General features: G+C 40.5%; 1 protein-coding gene across 1 annotated transcript in view; it reads right to left on the bottom strand.

Annotated features, from left to right (window-relative positions):
• Positions 1 to 20,719, bottom strand: part of LOC133580802 (unconventional myosin-VIIb-like) — a 136,453-nt gene that overhangs the window by 7,114 nt on the left and 108,620 nt on the right. Inside the window, exons 35-41 of the mRNA XM_061935032.2 lie at positions 17,833 to 17,939; positions 15,849 to 15,964; positions 15,593 to 15,746; positions 15,361 to 15,516; positions 13,320 to 13,425; positions 5,152 to 5,265; positions 4,969 to 5,056 (exon numbers count right to left, since the gene is read on the bottom strand). Coding sequence (XP_061791016.2) covers positions 4,969 to 5,056; positions 5,152 to 5,265; positions 13,320 to 13,425; positions 15,361 to 15,516; positions 15,593 to 15,746; positions 15,849 to 15,964; positions 17,833 to 17,939 — 841 coding nt within the window. The remainder of the gene's footprint in view (positions 1 to 4,968; positions 5,057 to 5,151; positions 5,266 to 13,319; positions 13,426 to 15,360; positions 15,517 to 15,592; positions 15,747 to 15,848; positions 15,965 to 17,832; positions 17,940 to 20,719) is intronic.

Genomic DNA, 20,719 nt, shown 5'->3' with positions numbered 1-20,719 from the left:
CCAAGAATAGACATTTGAAAGGCAATTTAAAATAAATAAAGAATAGTGAACAACAGGCTGAATAAGTGTACGTTATATGAGGCATAAATAACCAACTGAGAACGTGCCTGGTATGTTAACGTAACATATTATGGTAAGAGTCATTCAAATAACTATAACATATCGAACATGCTATACGTTTACCAAACAATCTGTCACTCCTAATCGCTCAAGATGGCACTGTATCAAAAACAGACATCAATCTCTAAAGGATATCACCACATGGGCTCAGGAACACTTCAGAAAACCACTGTCACTAAATACAGTTGGTCGCTACATCTGTAAGTGCAAGTTAAAGCTCTACTATGCAAAGCGAAAGCCATTTATCAACAACACCCAGAAACGCCGCCGGCTTCTCTGGGCCCGAGATCATCTAAGATGGACTGATACAAAGTGGAAAAGTGTTCTGTGGTCTGACGAGTCCACATTTCAAAAAAACAGTCCCCTTTTTTTCAAACATTATCTCTTCTGAGCGCGTTTGTCGTGTCGGCTTCAAATTAGCACAGGAGAGAGATTGAACCATTCTGATTAAAAGTTGAGGAAAGAGTTTTAATTACTGCTCTGGTTTGGGTTTTATGAGCCCTCAAAGTCGGTCCCCGTCCATCGCTGCTTGCAGCTTTAATTACATCTTTATTTTTCTCATATTTTCACGATCAATCGGTAGGTTACTAAAGATCGACTGGTCGAACATCCCACAGGTGTGCAGGCTAATTGGGAACAGGTGGGTGCCATGATTGAGTATAAAAACAGCTTCCCAAAAAATGCTCAGTCTTTCACAGGAAAGGACGGGGCGAGGTACACCCCTTTGTCCACAAGTGCGTGAGCAAATAGTCAAACAGTTTAAGAACAACTTTTCTCAAAGTGCAATTGCAAGAAATTTAGGGATTTCAACATCTACGGTCCATAATATCATCAAAAGGTTCAGAGAATCTGGAGAAATCACTCCACGTAAGCGGCATGGCTGGAAACCAACATTGAATGACCGTGACCTCCGATCCCTCAGACGGCACTGTATCAAAAACCGACATCAATCTCTAAAGGATATCACCACATGGGCTCAGGAACACTTCAGATAACCACTGTCACTAAATACAGTTGGTCGCTACATCTGTAAGTGCAAGTTAAAGCTCTACTATGCAAAGCGAAAGCCATTTATCAACAACACCCAGAAACGCCGCCGGCTTCTCTGGGCCCGAGATCCTCTAAGATGGACTGATACAAAGTGGAAAAGTGTTCTGTGGTCTGACGAGTCCACATTTCAAATTGTTTTTGGAAATATTAGACATTGTGTCAACCCATAGGGGAAGAGAACCATCCAGACTGTTATCGACACAAAGTTGAAAAGCCAGCAGGTGTGATGGTATGGGGGTGCATTAGTGCCCAAGACATGGGTAACTTACACATCTGTGAAGGCACCATTAATGCTGAAAGGTTTTGGAACAACATATGCTGCCATCTAAGCGCTGTCTTTTTCATGGACGCCCCTGCTTATTTCAGCAAGACAATGCCAAGACAGCAAGGTGGCAGAGGGGTTAGTGCGTCTGCCTCACAATACAAAGGTCCTGAGTAGTCTTGGGTTCAATCCCGGGCTCGGGATCTTTCTGTGTGGAGTTTGCATGTTCTCCCCGTGACTGCGTGGGTTCCCTCCGGGTACTCCGGCTTCCTCCCACCTCCAAAGACATGCACCTGGGGATAGGTTGATTGGCAACACTAAATTGGCCCTAGTGTGTGAATGTGAGTGTGAATGTTGTCTGTCTATCTGTGTTGGCCCTGTGATGAGGTGGCGACTTGTCCAGGGTGTACCCCGCCTTCCGCCCGATTGTAGCTGAGATAGGCTCCAGCGCCCCCCGCGACCCCAAAGGGAATAAGCGGTAGAAAATGGATGGATGGACAATGCCAAGACACATTCAGCACGTGTTACAACAGCGTGACTTTGTAAAAAAAGAGTGCGGTCCTGGCCCGCCTGCAGTCCAGACCCCATTGAAAATGTGTGGCGCATTTATGAAGCGTAAAAGTTAAAGTTAAAGTTAAAGTCCCAATGATTGTCACACACACACTAGGTGTGGTGAAATTTGTCCTCTGCATTTGACCCATCCCCTTGATCACCCCCTGGGAGGTGAGGGGAGCAGTGGGCAGCAGCGGTGCCGCGCCCGGGAATCATTTTTGGTGATTTAACCCCCAATTCCAACCCTTGATGCTGAGTGCCAAGCAGGGAGGTAATGGGTCCCATTTTTATAGTCTTTGGTATGACTCGGCCGGGGTTTGAACTCACAACCTACCGATCTCAGGGCGGACACTCTAACCACTAGGCCACTGAGTAGGTAAATACGACAGCGGAGACCCTCGGACTGTTGAACGACTGAAGCTCTACATAAAACAAGAATGGGAAAGAATTCCACTTTCAAAGCTTCAACAATTAGTTTCCTCAGTTCACAATCGTTTATTGAGTGTTGTTAAAAGAAAAGGTGATGTAACACAGTGGTGAACATGCCCTTTCCCAACTACTTTGGCACGTGTTGCAGCCATGAAATTCTAAGTTAATTATTATTTGCAAAAAAAAATAAAGTTTATGAGTTTGAACATCAAATATCTTGTCTTTGTAGTGCATTCAACTGAATATGGGTTGAAAAGGATTTGCTAATCATTGTATTCCGTTTATATTTACATCTAACACAATTTCCCAACTCATATGGAAACGGGGTTTGTATGAAAAAAACTGCGACTTATAGTCCAAAAAATACGGTATATATATATATATATATATATATATATATATATATATACACACACACACACACACACACACACACACACACACACACACACACACACACACACACACACACACACACACACACACACACACACACATATGCATACATATATATGCATACATATATGTTTGTTTTTAAAAGACAAAACTTTGTGTTATTAGCGGACGTTAAAAATGTTTTTCTCATTGTGGTTTTTGTTGTTTCCTCAATTTTTCTGCATATTTTTTTGTGTGACGTGTCTAGGGCCGATGACAACCAAGTCACGGACCACAGAAGGCCCCTGTGCCGCACTTTGGGCACCCCAACTGTAGAAGCTAACTGTTGGAGGGGATAAACGGGGAAGCCCTTCGGCTGCCTTTGCACATGTCAATCTTTGCTTTAAAATGCACAATAAACCAACACGGAATCCGTACTTTGGAGCAATGTTCACGGACTCTAGTATTTTGGCTTGCGAGCTTCCCGTCAAGGGAAGAGTCGTTTGATGTTGGATGCTAGAACATGCGTGCCTGATGACAGGTCTGATGGTTGTCACTGATGTCATATTATTAGGGACCGAGTCCCTTTGGGACAGAGAACCCTATTGTATTTCTAGCGTTTTATTATTACACTGCCGCCTCTTTGAGCTGTAATTTGACCCCCTTAACATGCTTCAAAACTCACCAAATTGGACACACACATCAGGACTGGAGAAAATTGCGATCTAATCAAAAAACCAAACCCCAAAACTCAAAATTGCGCTCTAGTGCCCCCGAGGAAGAAAAAACAGACAAAACTGCCAGTAGGAATGTCGTAGAGACATGAAACCTCTATGTAGGTCTCACTTAGACCTATATTTCATACACTGACAACCCCCAGCAAAAATCAACAGGAAGTTTGCAAATCCCCCTTCAAAACAAAAGTTGTGTAAAAACAGTCACCTTTTTTTCAAACATTATCTCCTCTGAGCGCGTTTGTCGTGTCGGCTTCAAATTAGCACAGGAGAGAGATTGAACCCTTCTGATTAAAAGTTGAGGAAAGAGTTTTAATTACTGCTCCGGTTTGGATTTTATGAGCCGTCAAAGTCGGTCCCCTCCATCGCTGCTTGCAGCTTTAATTACATCTTTATTTTTCTCATATTTTCACGATCAATCGGGAGGGTACCAAAGATCGACTGGTCGAACATCCCACAGGTGTGCAGGCTAATTGGGAACAGGTGGGTGCCATGATTGGGCATAAAAACAGCTTCCCAAAAAATGCTCAGTCTTTCACAGGAAAGGACAGGGCGAAGTACACCCCTTTGTCCACAACTGCGTGAGCAAATAGTCAAACAGTTTAAGAACAACGTTTCTCAAAGTGCAATTGCAAGAAATTTAGGGATTTCACCATCTACGGTCCGTAATATCATCAAAAGGTTCAGAGAATCTGGAGAAATCACTGCACGTAAGCGGCATGGCCGGAAACCAACATTGAATGACCGTGACCTTCGATCCGTCAGACGGCACTGTATTAAAAACCAACATCAATCTCTAAAGGATACCACCACATGGGCTCAGGAACACTTCAGAAAACCACTGTCACTAAATACAGTTGGTCGCTACATCTGTAAGTGCAAGTTAAAGCTCTACTATGCAAAGCGAAAGCCATTTATCAACAACACCCAGAAACGCCGCCGGCTTCTCTGGGCCCGAGATCATCTAAGATGGACTGATACAAAGTGGAAAAGTGTTCTGTGGTCTGACGAGTCCACATTTAAAAAAAACAGTCACCTTTTTTTCAAACATTATCTCTTCTGAGCGCGTTTGTCGTGTCGGCTTCAAATTAGCACAGGAGAGAGATTGAACCCTTCTGATTAAAAGTTGAGGAAAGAGTTTTAATTACTGCTCCGGTTTGGATTTTATGAGCCCTCAAAGTCGGTCCCGTCCATCGCTGCTTGCAGCTTTAATTACATCTTTATTTTTCTCTTATTTTCACGATCAATCGGTAGGGTACCTAAGATCGACTGGTCGATCGCAATCGACAGATTGGCTACCACCGTATTAAGGTATGTGAAACATTTACAAAATCTTTCGTACTGGTATATGTAAACATAATTATTTCTTCCAAAAAATTGTTTAATTTGTTTCTATAGCCCGGAAAATACGGTATATAAAAACAGCATCTCTGTGGGATTCCTTACCTTCTCTCACTTTTTTCCCTTTCTTAGGGGCTTCGGAAGTCTCCCTTAAACTGTCAAAGAAATATTTCTGCTCATTCAAGCTCAGCACCTGAGGTTATGTAAGGTAGGGGGTCATGACACAGACAACACAAACTCACACACTGGAAAAATATAGATTTTGCAGGAAGTAACGTCCAAATGTACCCTATGTGATGTTTTCAAATACAGGCCATAGCCATCGGGCGAGCTCAGTTTGAGTTGAGTGGCAATGCTGCCGCACAGGTCTTGGATTGTAGTTGTAGACGTCACTTCGATTAACTGCAAACACAGAAGAATCTCAAAGTAATACATAGAGTGGATCCTCAACCATTTTCGGCCCGAATATTTGTGTCTTTTATGGGAAAATATGCCCATTTGTGCTTTTTCTCTCCAGAAATAGGATGTTTTATCACGGGAAACCCACAGTGTTGTGAAATGGCATTTACACCCTTTGCAAATGCTTTTTAAAAAAAATATATTTCCCATTTAAATGTTTATCTAATTCATATGCTCGACAAAGACAATCAAAGTAAACAGAAAATGTTGTTTTTAAATTGTAATTTACAATTAGTGTTGTCCCGATACCAATACCAAAATGTATTTCGATACTTTCCTAATTAAAGGGGACCACAAAAGAGGACATTGGCTTTATTTTAACAAAAAAAATCTTCGGGTACATTAAACATGTTTATTATTGCAAGTTTGTCCTTAAATAAAATAGTGAACATACAAGACAACTTGTCTTTTAGTAGTAAGTAAATAAACAAAGGCTCCTAATTTAGTCTGCTGACATATGCAGTAACATATTGTGTCATTTATCTACCTATTATTTTCTCAAAATTATAAAGGACAAGCTGTAAAAATGGATTATTAATCTACTTGTTCGTTAATATCTGCTTATTTTCTTTTTTAACATGTTCTATCTACACTTCTGTTAAAATGTAATACCGTATTTTTCGGAGTATAAGTCGCACCGGAGTATAAGTCGCACCTGCCGAAAATGCACAATAAAGAAGGAAAAAAACATGTATAAGTCGCACTGGAGTCCGGCCAAACTATGAAAAAAACTGCGACTTATAGTCCGAAAAATACGGTAATCACTTATTCTTCTGTTGTTTGGATGCTTTACATTAGTTTTCGATGATACCACAAATTTGGGTATCAATCCGATACCAAGTAGTTACAGGATCATACATTGGTCATATTCAAAGTCCTCATGTGTCCAGGGACGTATTTCCTGAGTTTATAAACATGATATATATTTTAAAAAAACGAAAAAAGATTGTGTGATGCTAAAAAATATCGATGTAATCATAGTAGTATCGACTAGATACGCTCCTGTACTTGGTATCATTACAGTGGATGTTAGATTAGGCGTTTGTTTACATTGTGACGCCGGTGAGCTACGGTGTGTAGTAAAGCATGTTTAGCTATTCCTCGTCCTGCAGTGATAATGATACTTGTAAGAAACATACTTTGTCGCCATGGAGACAAGGATTAATGATTTAGAAGTAGCTACAACACTGCAGACTGGGGCTGGACTTTAGCCGCCATGTCTTAAAGCACCTCTTCCTGAGGGCGTTTCAGTGTTATAACTTCACCTTTATCGTTAGTTTTTAAGCCAAAATGCGTCTGTCCCCCCTTTTCTGTCTACACACTGTGTCTGCTTGTAAGTACTCTGTGTGTGCCGAACACGCTCCTCTGCTCGTAAAACCAGCAATGTCACGACGTGACGACGACAGGAGGGAGGGGGACCTGTGCTTTTTAGAGGTGGTATAGTACTGAATTTGATTCATTAGTATCGCGGTACTATACTTGTACCGGTATACCGTACAACCTTATTTACAATATAACTAAAACAATTCATACTTACTAAACAGTCCCATGTGTGATGCCTGGAGGAGTGTGTTTAAGGGGAAAAAGCTATCCAAACCTATTTGGATAGCTAACTTCCCATGAGGATCATTAAAGTTTGTCTAAGTCTAATTACCCTTTCCATCCTTTGTAACTGAGCTACTGTGTGTAACAATTTCCCTTGTGGCTCATTAAAGTTTGTCTAAGTCTAATTACCCTTTCCATCCTTTGTAACTGAGCTACTGTTTCGAACAATTTCCCTTGTAGATCATTAAAGTTTGTCAAAGTCTAAGTCTAATTTCCCTTTCCAGCCTTTGTAACTGAGCTACTGTGTGGAACAATTTCCCTTGTGGATCATTAAAGTTTGTCCAAGTCTAAGTCTAATTACCCTTTCCATCCTTTGTAACTGAGCTACTGTGTGGAACAATTTCCCTTGTGGATCATTAAAGTTTGTCTAATTCTAATGACCCTTTCCATCCTTTGTAACTGAGCTACTGTGTGGAACAATTTCCCTAGTGGATCATTAAAGTTTGTCTAAGTCTAATTACCCTTTGCATCCTTTGTAACTGAGCTACTGTGTGGAACAATTTCCCTAGTGGATCATTAAAGTTTGTCTAAGTCTAATTACCATTTGCATCCTTTGTAACTGAGCTACTGTGTGGAACAATTTTCCTTGTGGATCATTAAAGTTTGTCTAAGTCTTAAGTCTAATTACCCTTTCCATCCTTTGTACCTGAGCTACTGTGTGGAACAATTTCCCTTGTGGATCTTTAAAGTTTGTCCAAGTCTAAGTATAATTACCCTTTCCATCCTTTGAAACTGAGCTACTTTGTGGAACAATTTCCCTTGTGGATCATTAAAGTTTGTCTACGTCTAAGTCTAATTACCCTCCCCATCCTTTGTAACTGAGCTACTGTGTGGAACAATTTCCCTTGTGGATCATTAAAGTTTGTCTCAGTCTAAGTCCAATGACCCTTTCCATCCTTTGTAACTGAGCTACTGTGTGGAACAATTTCCCTTGTTGATCATTAAAGTTTGTCTAAGTCTAAGTCTAATTACCCTTTCCATCCTTTGTAACTGAGCTACTGTGTGGAACAATTTCCCTTGTGGATCATTAAAGTTTGTCTAAGTCTAATTACCCTTTCCATCCTTTGTAACTGAGTTACTGTGTGGAACAATTTCCCTTGTGGATCATTAAAGTTTGTCTAAGTCTAATTACCCTTTCCATCCTTTGTAACTGAGATACTGTGTGGAACAATTTCCCTTGTCGATCATTAAAGTTTGTCTCAGTCTAAGTCTAATTACCCTTTCCAACCTTTGTAACTGAGCTACTGTGTGGAACAATTTCCCTTGTGGATCATTAAAGTTTGTCTAAGTCTAATTACCCTTTCCATCCTTTGTAACTGAGGTACTGTGTGGAACATTTTCCCTTGTGGATCATTAAAGTTTGTCTAAGTCTAGATACCCTTTCCATCCTTTGTAACTGAGCTACTGTGTGGAACAATTTCCCTTGTGGATCATTGGTTTGTCTAAGTCTAAGTCTAATTACCCTTTCCATATTTTGTAACTGAGCTACTGTGTGGAACAATTTCCCTTGTGGATCATTAAAGGTTTGTCTAAGTCTAATTACCCTTACCAGCCTTTGTAACTGAGCTACTGTGTGGAACTATTTCCCTTGTGGATCATTAAAGTTTGTCTAAGTCTAATTACCCTTTCCATCCTTTGTAAATGAGCTACTGTGCGGAACAATTTCCCGTGTAGATCATTAAAGTTTGTCTAAGTCTAATTACCCTTTCCATCCTTTGTAACTGAGCTACTGTGTGGAACAATTTCCCTTGTGGCTCAGTAAAGTTTGTCTAAGTCTAATTACCCTTTCTATCCTTTGTAACTGAGTTACTGTGTGGAACAATTTCCCTTGTGGATAATTAAAGTTTGTCTAAGTCTAATTACCCTTTTCATCCTTTGTAACTGAGCTACTGTGTGGAACAATTTCCCTTGTGAATCATTAAAGTTTGTCTAAGTCTAATTACCATTTCCAACCTTTGTAACTGAGCTACTGTGCGGAACAATTTCCCATGTAGATCATTAAAGTTTGTCTAAGTCTAAGTACCCTTTCCATCCTTTGTAACTGAGCTACTGTGTGGAACAATTTCCCTTGTGGATCATTAAAGTTTGTCTAAGTCTAAGTCCAATTACCCTTTCCATCCTTTGTAACTGAGCTGCTGTGTGGAACAATTTCCCTTGTGGCTCAATAAAGTTTGTCTAAGTCTAATTACCTTTTCCATCCTTTGTAACTGAGCTACTCTGTGGAACAATTCCCTTGTGGATCATTAAAGTTTGTCTAAGTCTAATTACACTTTCCATCATTGTAACTGGGCTACTGTGTGGAACAATTTCCCTTGTGGATCATTAAAATTGTCTACGTCTAAATCCAAGTCTAATTACCCTTTCCATCCTTTCTAACTGAGCTACTGTGCAGAACAATTTCCCTTGTGGATCATTAAAGTTTGTCTAAGTCTAAGTCTAATTACCCTTTCCATCCTTTGTAACTGAGCTACTGTGTGGAACAATTTCCCTTGTGGATCATTAAAGTTTGTCTAAGTCTAAGTCTAACTGCTTTTTCCATCCTTTGTAACTGAGCTGCTGTGTGGAACAATTTCCCTTGCGGATCATTAAAGTTTTTTAAGTCTAATTACGCTTTCCATCCTTTGTAACTGAGCTACTGTGTGGAAGAATTTCCCTTGTGGATCATTAAAGTTTGTCTAAGTCTAAACTATAATGATCCACAAGGGAAATTGTTCCACACGTAGCTCAGTTACAAAGGATGGAAAGGGTAATTAGACTGAGACTTAGACAAACAATAATGATCCACTAGGGAAATTCTTCCACACAGTAGCTCAGTTACAAAGGATGGAAAGGGTAATTAGACTTAGACAAACTTTAATCATCCACAAAGGAAATTGTTCCACACAGTAGCTCATTTACAAAGGATGGAAAGGGGTTCCACTGAGCAAATTGTTCCACACAGTAGCTCATTTACAAAGGATGGAAAGGGGTTCCATCCTTTGTAAATGAGCTACTGTGTGGAACAATTTCCTTTGTGGATGATTAAAGTTTGTCTAAGTCTAATTACCCTTTCCATCCTTTGTAACTGAGCTACTGTGTGGAACAATTTCCCTTGTCGATCATTAAAATTTGTCTAAGTCTATTTACCCTTTCCCCCTTTGTAACTGAGCTACTGTGTGGAACAATTTCGCTTGTGGATCATTCAAAGTTGTCTAAGTCTAATTACCCTTTCCATCCTTTGTAACTGAGCTACTGTGTGGAACAATTTCCCTTGTGGATCATTAAAGTTTGTCTACGTCTAAGTCTAATTACCCTTCCCATCCTTTGTAACTGAGCTACTGTGTGGAACAATTTCCCTTGTGGATCATTAAAGCTTGTCTAAGTCTAAGTCTATTTACCCTTTACATCCTTTGTAACTGAGCTACTGTGTGGAACAATTTCCTTTGTGGATCATTAAAGTTAGTCTAAGTCTAAGTCTAATTACCCATTCCATCCTTTGTAACTGAGCTACTGTGTGGAACAATTTCCCTTGAGGATCATTCAAGTTTGTCTAAGTCTAATTACCCTTTCCATACTTTTTAACTGAGCTACTCTGTGGAACAATTTCCTTTGTGGATCATTAAAGTTTGTCTAAGTCTAATTACCCTTTCCATCCTTTGTAACTGAGCTACTGTGTGGAACAATTTCCCTTGTGGATCATTCAAGTTTGTCTAAGTCGAATTACCCTTTCCATCCTTTGTAACTGAGCTACAGTGTGGAACACTTTCCCTTGTGGATCATTAATGTTTGTCTAAGTCTCAGTCTAATTACCCTTTCCATCCTTTGTAACTGAGCTATGTGTAGAACAATTTCCCTTGTGGATCATTAAAGTTTGTCTCAGTCTAATTACCCTTTCCATCCTTTGTAACTGAGCTACTGTGTGGAACAACTTCCCTTGTGGATCATTAAAGTTTGTCCAAGTCTAAGTCTAATTACCCTTTCCATCCTTTGTAACTGAGCTACTGTGTGGAACAATGTCCTTTGTGGATCATTAAAGTTTGTCTAAGTCTAATTACCCTTTCCATCCTTTGTAACTGAGCTACTGTGTGGAAGAATTTCCCTAGTGGATCATTATTGTTTGTCTAAGTCTCAGTCTAATTACCCTTTCCATCCTTTGTAACTGAGCTATGTGTGGAACAATTTCCCTTGTGGATCATTATAGTTTGTCTAAGTCTAAGTCTAATCACCCTTCCATCCTTTGAAACTGAGCTACTGTGTTGAACAATTTCCCTTGTGGATCATTAAAGTTTGTCTAAGTCGAATTACCCTTTTCATCCTTTGTAACTGAGCTACTGTGTGGAACAATTTCCCTTGTTGATCATTAAAGTTTGTCTAAGTCTAAGTCTAATTACCCTTTCCATCCTTTCTAACTGAGATACTGTGTGGAACAATTTCCCTTGTGGATCATTACATTTTGTCTAAGTCTAAGTCTAACTACTTTTTCCATCCTTTGTAACTGAGCTACTGTGTGGAACAATTTCCCTTGTGGATCATTAAAGTTTGTCCAAGTCTAATTACCCTTTCCAACCTTTGTAACTGAGCTACTGTGTAGAACAATTTCCCTTGTGGATCATTAAAGTTTGTCTAAGTCTAAATCCAAGTTTAATTACCCTTTTCATCCTTTATAACTGATCTACTGTGTGGAACACTTTCCCTTGTAGATCATTAAAGTTTGTCTAAGTCTAATTACCCTTTCCATCCTTTGTAACTGAGCTACTGTGTGGAACAATTTCCCTTGTGGATCATTAAGGTTTTTCTAAGTCTAAGTACCCTTTCCATCCTTTGTAACTGAGCTACTGTGTGTAACAATTTCCCTTGTGGATCATTAAAGTTTGTCTAAGTCCAAGTCTAATTACCCTTCCCATCCTTTGTAACTGAGCTACTGTGTGGAACAATTTCCCTTGTGGATCATTAAAGTTTGTCTAAGTCTAATTACCCTTTCCATCCTTTGTAACTGAGCTACTGTGTGGAACAATTCCCCTTGTGGATCATTAAAGTTTGTCTAAGTCTAATTACCCTTTCCGTCCTTTGTAACTGAGCTACTGTGTGGAACAATTTCCCTTGTGGATCATTAAAGTTGTTTAAGTCTAATTACCCTTTCCATCCTTTGTAACTGAGCTACTGTGTGGAACAATTTCCCTTGTAGATCATTAAAGTTTGTCAAAGTCTAAGTCTAATTACCCTTTCCATCCTTTGTAACTGAGCAACTGTGTGGAACAATTTCGCTTTTGGATCATTAAAGTTTGTCTAAGTCTAAGTCTAATTACCCTTTCCATCCTTTGTAACTGAGCTACTGTTTCGAACAATTTCCCTTGTAGATCATTAAAGTTTGTCAAAGTCTAAGTCTAATTACCCTTTCCATCTTTTGTAACTGAGCTACTGTGTGGAACAATTTCCCTTGTGGATCATTAAAGTTTGTCTAAGTCTAAGTCTAATTACCCTTTCCATCCTTTGTAACTGAGCTCTTGTGTGGAACAATTTCGCTTTTGGATCATTAAAGTTTGTCTAAGTCTAATTACCCTTTCCATCCTTTGGAACTGAGATACTGTGTGGAACAATTTCCCTTGTGGATCATTAAAGTTTGTCTAAGTCTAAGTCTAATTACCCTTTCCATCCTTTGTAACTGAGCTACTGTGTGGAACAATTTCCCTTGTGGATCATTAAAGTTTTTAAGTCTAATTACCCTTTCCATCCTTTGTAACTGAGCTACTGTGCAGAACAAATTCCCTTGTGGATCATTAAAGTTTTTCCAAGTCTAAGTCTAAGTACCCTTTCCATCCTTTGTAACTGAGCTACTGTGTGGAACAATTTCCCTTGTGGATCATTAAAGTTTTTTAAGTCTAATTACCCTTTCCATCCTTTGTAACTGAGCTACTGTGTGGAACAATTTCTCTTGTGGATCATTAAAGTTTGTCTAAGTCTAAGTCGAATTACCCTTTCCATCCTTTGTAACTGAGCTACTGTGTGGAACAATTTCCCTTGTGGATCATTAAAGTTTGTCTAAGTCTAATGACCCTTTCCATCCTTTGTAACTGAGCTACTGTGTGGAAAAAATTCCCTTGTTGATGATTAAAGTTTGTCTAAGTCTAATTACCCTTTCCATCCTTTGTAACTGAGCTACTGTGTGGAACAATTTCCCTTGTGGATCATTAAAGTTTGTCTAAGTCGAATTACCCTTTCCATCTTTTGTAACTGAGCTACTGTGTGGAACAATTTCCCTTGTGGATCATTAAAGTTTGTCTAAGTCTAATATAACCTAAATAAGTGCTCTTTCTTCCTATTTAATGCATGGATACAAACGACAGTCAAGCAGCAAAAGTTATCTTTAAAAAACAAAAGGGACAAAAGGTAAAGAGGAGGGTCTTGTGGCTTACATCATTGGAGTCATTGGGGAAGTGGATCTTATGGAAAATGTGCCTGCTGTTTTGCTGGATGGCATCCACTTCTACCAGATGCGGAGGATGCTTCCTGGGCTCCTTGCTGAGCAAACAGGAGACAAACGTTAAACATCAGGCAAGGTGAAATATGTTAGAATGTGTGAGTGAGCTCATTTAGTACAAAACCCAAAACCAAGTGAAGTTGGCACGTTGTGTAAATGGTAAATAAAAACAGAATACAATGATTGGCTAATCCTTTTCAACTTATATTCAATTGAATAGACTGCAAAGACAAGATATTTAACGTTCCAACTGTTATTTTTTGCAAATATTAGCTCATGTGGAATTTTATGGCTGCGACATGTTTAAAAAAAGCTGGCACACGTGGCAAAAAAGACTGAGAAAGTCCACCTATTTGGAAAAGGCTAATTGGGAACAGGTGGGTGCCATGATTGGGTATAAAAGCAGCTTTCATTCAAACAAGGACGGGGCGAGGGTCACCACTTTGTCAACAAATGGCGTGAGCAAATTGTCGAACAGTTTAAGAACAACATTTCTCAACCAGTTATTGCAAGGAATTTAGGGATTTCACCATTTACGGTCCGTAATATCATCAAAAGGTTCAGAGAATCTGGAGAAATCACTGCACGTAACATTGAATGCCCGTGACCTTCGATCCCTCAAGCGGTACTGCATCAAAAAGCGACATCGGTGTGTAAAGGATATCACCACATGGGCTGAGGAACACTTCAGAAAAACACTGTCAGTAACTACAGTTTGTCACTACATTTGTAAGTGCAAGTTAAAACTCTCCTATGCAAAGCGAAAGCCATTTATCAACAACACCCAGAAAGGCCGCCCGAGCTCATGTAAGATGGACTGATACAAAGTGGAAAAGTGTTCTGTGGTGTGACGAGTCCACATTTCAAATTGTTTTTGGAAACTGTGGACGTCGTGTCCCCCGTCCCAAGGAGGAAAAGAACCATCCGGATTGTTCTAGGCGCAAAGTTGAAAAACCAGCATCTGTGATGGTATGGGGGTGTATTAGTGCCCAAGACATGGGTAACTTACACATCTGTGAAGGCACCATTAATGCTGAAAGGTACATACAGATTTTGGAGCATCTCATCGAAAAGTTCAGAGAATCTGGAGAAATCACTGCACGTAAGCGATGATATTACAGACCTTCGATCCCTCAGGCGGGTACCGCATCAAAAAAACGACATCAGTGTGTAAAGGATATCACCACATGGGCTCTTCAGAAAACCACTGTGAGTAACTACAGTTGGTCGCTGCATCTGTAAGTGCAAGTTAAAACTCTACTATGCAAAGCCAAAGCCATTTATCAACAACACCCGGAAACGCCGCCGGCTTCGCTGGGCCCGAGCTCATCTAAGATGGACTGATGCAAAAGTGGAAAAGTGTTCTTTAGTCTGGTGAGTCCAGATTTCAAATTGTTTTTGGAAACTGTGGAGAAAAATAACTATCCGGACTGTTATAGGCGTAAAGTGTAAAAGCCAGCATCTGTGATGGTATGAGGGTGTATTAGTGCCCAAGACATGGGTAACTTACACATCTGTGAAGGCACCATTAATGCTGAAAGGTACATACAGGTTTTGGAGCAACATATGTTGCCATCCAAGCAACGTTATCATGGACGCCCCTGCTTATTTCAGCATCTGTGATGGTATGGGGGTGTATTAGTGCCCAAGACATGGGTAACTGACACATCTGTGAAGGCACCATTAATGCTGAAAGGTACATACAGGTTTTGGAGCAACATATGTTGCCATCCAAGCAACGTCTTTTTCATGGACGCCCCTGCTTATTTCACGTGTTAATGATTATTTGCAAAAAAAATGAAGTTTCTCAGTTGGAACATTAAATATCTTGTCTTTGCAGTCTATTCAATTGAATATAAGTTGAAAAAGGGTTATCAAATCATTGTATTCTGTTTTTATTTACGAATTACACAACATGCCAACTTCACTGGTTTTTGGGTTTTGGTCTAAAAGTGATCTTTCAACTCCAGTCTGACCTGCGCATCTCCTGGAGCCTCTGCAGACATCCCGAAGCCAAAAGCTCTTTGGGTCGGGACTCGACGAAACGGCGAGTGTGTCTCATCAAATACTGACCGGGCGGGAACAAGCCCGTGCACAACCACATCAGCTGCCACCCGCGCTCCATGCTCAGCCTGCGGGCACGAAAGGTCCCACAGTTTTTAGCGGCACTCGTGCATCAAGGAGAATTCACAATATGAAAACAAGCACCTGTTGTTGTTGCTGCTCATCTGCTTCATGATCTGACAGTAGATCTCATCCTGCAGATCTTTGTGTTGGGTGGCCGGGCCAAAGATCTGGTCCGTCAACTCGACCGGACTGCGGATCTGCTTGATGGCGTAGTCGCCCATGTACTTCAGGATAGGTAAGCAACCGGGGTTAAGGACTCTGACTGTGTAAACATGCAAAAAAAACAACAACAACGATACTCCGCACGATCGGGCACCGATACTGGCTGTGAGGATATCAGTGAAGGCGTTGCAGGCGAGGTAGCTGAGCTCGGAGTTGCGGACCAGGTTCTTCAGCAGCGGCTGCTTCATGATTTCTTTGGAGCATACCCACAACCTCTCTTTTCCGAGAAGCCTGCGGCATGCGGGGAACACAGAGGGGGTGTTTTAAAAAGAGACATGGACAACTCCTCGTGTCCAGGCACTGAACCCATTTCTTTTCTTTCTGTACCGTATTTTTCGGACTATAAGGCGCACTTAAAATCCTTTCATTTTCTCAAAAATCGACGGTGCGCCTTATAACCCGTTGCGCCTAATGTACGGCATAATACATTAGGCGCAACCAGGGTGTGGAACACTCTCCCTGACCACCTGAGGGCACCACAGACTGTGAATGCTTTTAAAAAAGGCTTAAAAACCCTACTTTTAAAAAAAAACTTTTTTTTTTAGATATATGCATACTAGTTTTAGCTATTTGGCTGTTCTAGTTTTTATTTGTATTTATTTTTTATTATCTTTTTATTTTTTTTAATACACTGTAGCACTTTGAGGTTGTTTACTCAATGTAAAGTGCTTTTTACAAATAAAATCTATTATTATTATTAATTCTGGTTGCACTTACCGACCTCGAAGCTATTTTATTTGGTACATGGTGTAATGATGAGTTAAAAGGTAAAGTACCAATTATTGTCACACACACACTAGGTGTGGTGAAATTTGTCCTCTGCATTTGACCCATCCCCTTGTTCACCCCCTGGGAGGTGAGGGGAGCAGTGAGCAGCACTTTTGGTGATTTAACCCCCAATTCCAACCCTTGATGCGGAGTGCCAAGCAGGGAGGTAATGGGACCCATTTTTTTTATTGTCTTTGGTATGAACTCACAACCTACCCATCTCACTCTAACCACTGAGTAGGTTAAGTGTGACCAGTAGATGGCAGTCACACATACGAGATAGGTGTAGACTGCAAGATGACGACAGTAAACGACACCAAAACTTTAAATATTCCATTGAGAATATAGAACATTACACACGGCGCTCAAAAATCTGTCAACATTTTTTTTAGTACGACTTTGGTAAGCTATGAAGCCGCACCGCTTGATGGATTGTCGGCGCATTAAACATACCAGTATTATTATGGTGTGTGTATAAGGTAAGACATTATCTGGCGTTTTGTTTCGCAATATTATGCAAAACCAACTTTACCTTCTGGTACCTGCTGATCTGTATTTAGGATCTGCATAAGTAGCTTCTTCTATTCCCTACCTTCTTATGTGGCATTCATCTTCCGCTGTCGCCATTTCTAATATAAAGTAGCGGAGTTAGTGCAACTTTTCTTACCTTCTGGTACCTGCAGATCTGTATTTGGGATCTGCATAAGTCCTGAAAATAAGTAGCCGTAGTCGATAAGCTTTTTCCCTTTCTCTATCTTCTTGTTATGGGACATTCATCCTCCGCTGTTGCCATTTCTAATATAAAGTAGTGTAAAGTTCTTACTTATATCTGTCAGTGAACTCGCCATGGAAGTGCTAAAACATACCGGTGTAGTGAGTTTACATTATTCACCCGAGGAACTTTAGTTATTAGAGGGTTCGGGTCGGACGTTGTTATTGCACTAGTGAGCCACGGATGAGGAGATGCTGCTCATTGTTGATTTAAGTAAAGTCTGAATGTCATTAAAACAAGTTAGCTCCATCTTTTTGACACTTCTTCCACTCCCGTCCTTGCACGCTACACCGCTATGTAAATAATCCTGAAGAGGCGCTCAGAAAGCGACTTGAAAATGGTCTGTAAAACATAAAATGCAACATTTTGACCAAAGAACCACCATTACATGTTATGTAGACCACAAGATAGTGTTTTAAATTTATACAAAAATCACAATATAACCCATTTAATGCGCCTTATAATCCGGTGCGCCTTTTGTATGAAAATAGACCTGATTAGACCCGCTCATCGGCAGTGCGCCCTATGGTCCGAAAAATACGGTAATTAAAAATAGTACCTGAAATTGTCGAGCGCAAACTCTCTTAAAGAGATTGGAGCCACAGTTTCTTCTCTCTGGGGCCCACTTTGTGTCACAGATTGCTGGTGGCCTGGGCTGAGCAGTTCCTGATTGGGTCAGAAATGGTAAATGGGTTCAATCAATCAATCAATCAATCAATGTTTATTTATATAGCCCTAAATCACAAGTGTCTCAAAGGGCTGCACAAGCCACAACGACATCCTCGGTTCAGAGCCAACATAAGGGCAAGGAAAAACTCACAACCCAGTGGGACGTCGATGAGAATGACTATGAGAAACCTTGGAGAGGACCGCAGATGTGGATGACCCCCCCTCTAGGGGAGACCGGATGCAATGGACGTCGAGTGGGTCTAACATAATATTGTGAAAGTCCAGTCCATACTGGATCTAACATAATAGTGAGAGTCCATTCCATAGTGGATCTAACATAATAGTGAGAGTCCAGTCCATAGTGGATCTAACATAATAGTGAGAGTCCAGTCCATAGTGGATCTAACATAATAGTGAGAATCCAGTCCATAGTGGATCTATCATAATAGTGAGAGTCCAGTCCATAGTGGATCTAATATAATAGTGAGAGTCCAGTCCATAGTGGATCCAACATAATAGTGAGAGTCCAGTCCATAGTGGATCTAACATAATAGTGAGAGTCCAGTCCATATTAGATCTAATATGATAATGAGGGTCCAGTCCATAGTGGATCTAACATAATAGTGAGAGTCCAGTCCATATTGGATCTAATATAATAGTGAGAGTCCAGTCCATGGTGGATCTAACATAATAGTGAAAGTCCAGTCCATAGCGGATCTAACATAACAGTGAGAGTCCAGTCCATAGCGGATCTAACATAGTGAGAGTCCAGTCCATAGTGGATCTAACATAACAGTGAGAGTCCAGTCCATAGTGGATCTAACATAATAGTGAGAGTCCAGTCCATAGTGGATCTAACATAATAGTGAGAGTCCAGTCCATAGTGGATCTAACATAATAGTGAGAGTCCAGTCCATAGTGGATCTAACATAATAGTGAGAGTCCAGTCCATAGTGGATCTAACATAATAGTGAGAGTCCAGTCCATAGTGGATCTAACATAACAGTGAGAGTCCAGTCCATAGTGGATCCAACATAATAGTGAGAGTCCAGTCCATAGTGGATCTAACATAATAGGGAGAGTCCAGTCCATAGTGGATCTAACATAATAGTGAGAGTCCAGTCCATAGTGGATCTAACATAATAGTGAGAGTCCAGTCCATTGTGGATCCAACATAATAGTGAGAGTCCAGTCCATAGTGGATCCAACATAATAGTGAGAGTCCAGTCCATAGTGGACCTAACATAATAGTGAGAGTCCAGTCCATAGTGGATCTAACATAATAGTGAGAGTCCAGTCCATAGTGGATCTAACATAATAGTGAGAGTCCAGTCCATAGTGGATCTGACATAATAGTGAGAGTCCAGTCCATAGTGGGGCCAGCAGGAGACCATCCCGAGGTTATACTTGTATAGCGCTTTTCTACCTTCAAGGTACTCAAAGCGCTTTGACACTATTTCCACATTCACCCTTTCACACACACTGATGGTGGGAGCTGCCATGCGAGGCCCTAACCACGACCCATCAGGAGCAAGGGTGAAGTGTCTTGCTCAAGGACACGACGGACGTGACGAGGTCGGTAGAAAGGTGGGGATTGAACCAGGCACGGCAACTCTCCCAACTGTGCCACGCCGTCCCCAAACCAAACCCAAACCTACAAAAATAAAATCGCTTTGAATGCCATCAGGACTAATCTACATCTTTGTCACAGAAATCCAAATACAAGTAACAGTAAGTGGAAGTAGAACAAACAAAAAATAAAATCTTTACAGATCGCTTTGAATGCCATCAGGACTAATACATCTTAGTCAAAGAAAACCTAACCAAAGTCCTTAGTCCACTAAAAGCTGCTTCATACCGACTTTTGGCAGATAGTCTGAACAAGTAACAGTAAGTGGAAGTAGAACAAACAAAAATCAAATCTGTACACTTCGCTTTGAATGCCATGAGGACTAATCTACATCTTAGCCACAGAAAACAAAACCAAAGTCCTTAGTCCACTAAAAGCTGCTTCATACCGACTTTGGCAGATAGTCTGAACAAGTAACAGTAAGTGGAAGTAGAACAAACAAAAATAAAATCTTTACAGATCGCTTTGAATGCCATCAAGACTAACACATCTTAGTCACAGAAAACCTAACCAAAGTCTTTAGTCCACTAAAAGCTGCCTTATACCGACTCTGGCAGATAGTCTGAACAAGTAACAGTAAGTGGAAATAGAACAAACAAAAACAAAATATGTACACTTTGCTTTGAATGCCATGAGGACTAATACATCTTAGTCAAAGAAAACCTAACCAAAGTCCTTAGATCACTAAAAGCTGCTTCATACCGACTCTGGCAGTGGAAGTAGAACAAACAAAAATCTAATCTGTACACTTCGCTTTGAATGCCATCTTAGTCACAGAAAACCAAACCAAAGTCCTTAGATCACTAAAAGCTGCTTCATACCGACTCTGGCAGATAGTCTGAACAAGTAACAGTAAGTGGAAGTAGAACAAACAAAAATCAAATATGGACACTTCGCTTTGAACGCCACGAGGATTAGTCTACATCTTAGTCACAGAAAACCAAACCAAAGTCCTTAGTCCACTAAAAGCTGCTTCATACCGACTCTGGCAGTGGAAGTAGAACAAACAAAAATCAAATCTGTACACTTCGCTTTGAATGCCACGAGGACTAGACTACATCTTCTTTAATCCTCTTGGCCCCCTTGGGAGCATAGGGCGTCTACCATGGATCTCCACCTCACTCTCTTCGGTGCGATGGTCTTCGCT

Source organism: Nerophis lumbriciformis, linkage group LG03, assembly GCF_033978685.3.
Source record: "Nerophis lumbriciformis linkage group LG03, RoL_Nlum_v2.1, whole genome shotgun sequence".
Taxonomy (NCBI): Eukaryota; Metazoa; Chordata; class Actinopteri; order Syngnathiformes; family Syngnathidae; genus Nerophis; species Nerophis lumbriciformis.
This window is presented reverse-complemented; position numbering and strand designations above follow the sequence as displayed.